This window comes from Arabidopsis lyrata, assembly GCF_000004255.2.
Source record: "Arabidopsis lyrata subsp. lyrata unplaced genomic scaffold ARALYscaffold_41, whole genome shotgun sequence".
Lineage (NCBI taxonomy): Eukaryota > Viridiplantae > Streptophyta > Magnoliopsida > Brassicales > Brassicaceae > Arabidopsis > Arabidopsis lyrata.
The window spans coordinates 44,613-45,907 of record NW_003302518.1 but is presented as its reverse complement, the minus strand read 5'-3'; the positions used below and the strand labels follow the sequence as shown (position 1 = coordinate 45,907).

General features: G+C 36.3%; 1 protein-coding gene across 1 annotated transcript in view; it reads left to right on the top strand.

The window, feature by feature from the left end:
* Positions 1-150: 150 nt before the first annotated feature.
* LOC9299128 (laccase-2) overlaps positions 151-1,295 on the top strand; it is a 3,128-nt gene continuing 1,983 nt past the window's right edge. Inside the window, 5 exon segments of the mRNA XM_021019120.1 lie at positions 151-308; positions 412-563; positions 665-909; positions 1,159-1,239; positions 1,242-1,286. Coding sequence (XP_020874779.1) covers positions 204-308; positions 412-563; positions 665-909; positions 1,159-1,239; positions 1,242-1,286 — 628 coding nt within the window. The 5' untranslated portion in view covers positions 151-203.

Below are 1,295 nucleotides of genomic sequence, written 5' to 3'. Positions count from 1 at the left end.
ATACACTACACTTTATCACTTTTGTGAAATACCATTAACCCTACCATTTGCTTCTCTCCCTTATATATGCACAACATTCTCCCTCTATTTTCAAATACACCACTTACCAGAAAATGATATAAAAAGAAAACCATATTTCATACGAGAAAATTACTGTATATAAAACATATATCTTTCCTTCAATATTCAAACAAATATTGAACATGGTTACGTGGGTTTTGCATTATCTTCTCGTGGCATTTCTGATTGCCATTAGTTACAACATCGATGCAGCATCTGCAGGAATCACGCGGCACTACCAGTTCGATGTAATATTATTAATTCGTCTCACTTTGAGGCCAAATATATATTAGTTATGTCCTCTATTTACAAATATTTTTAAATCACTTATTCTATTTTTTCGTTTGGCAGATTCAACTGAAAAACATCACAAGATTGTGCAAGACGAAAACAATCGTGACGGTCAATGGAAAATTCCCAGGACCTAAGGTTACCGCAAGAGAAGGAGATAATCTACAGATCAAAGTTGTTAATCATGTCTCTAATAACATTTCTATCCACTGGTAAATTACTAATTTCTTATAGTCTTGTAGTGATAATATAGTTTTAACTCTTATTTGATACATTGAGCCTCATGATTAAATAGATGAATGTATGAATATAGGCACGGTATCCGGCAGCTAAGGAGCGGATGGGCGGATGGACCATCGTATGTGACACAATGTCCAATTCGGACCGGACAAAGTTATGTTTACAACTTCACGGTGACTGGACAAAGAGGAACCTTGTGGTGGCATGCTCATATTCAATGGATGAGAGCTACCGTGTACGGACCTTTGATCATTCTCCCTAAACTCCATCAGCCTTACCCTTTTCCCAAACCCTACAAACAAGTCCCTATAATCTTTGGTAATTATCTTCGTACCGTAACTTTTTTTTACCTTACATATGACTAATGAGTGCCAAATACTGATCAATGTTCTAGAAACTTAACCGATATAACCTATCTTTAAGCAGTCGAAACTCGAAAGTATTTGGATGCTCTGATTTTGATCAAATCAGTCAACAAAAAAAAAATCAATGTGCATGTTGTCAAAAAGGTAGAACATCGGTTATGATTAAAGGATTGATAAATTGATGTTTTATATTTGTGTATAGGTGAATGGTTTAATGCTGATCCTCAAGCAGTGCTACAACAAGCTCTTCAGACGGGTGCAGGCCCAAATGCTTCTGATGCTCACCTCTTAATGGGCTTCCAGGTCCATTATACAATTGCTCTACAAAAGGTAAGTGGG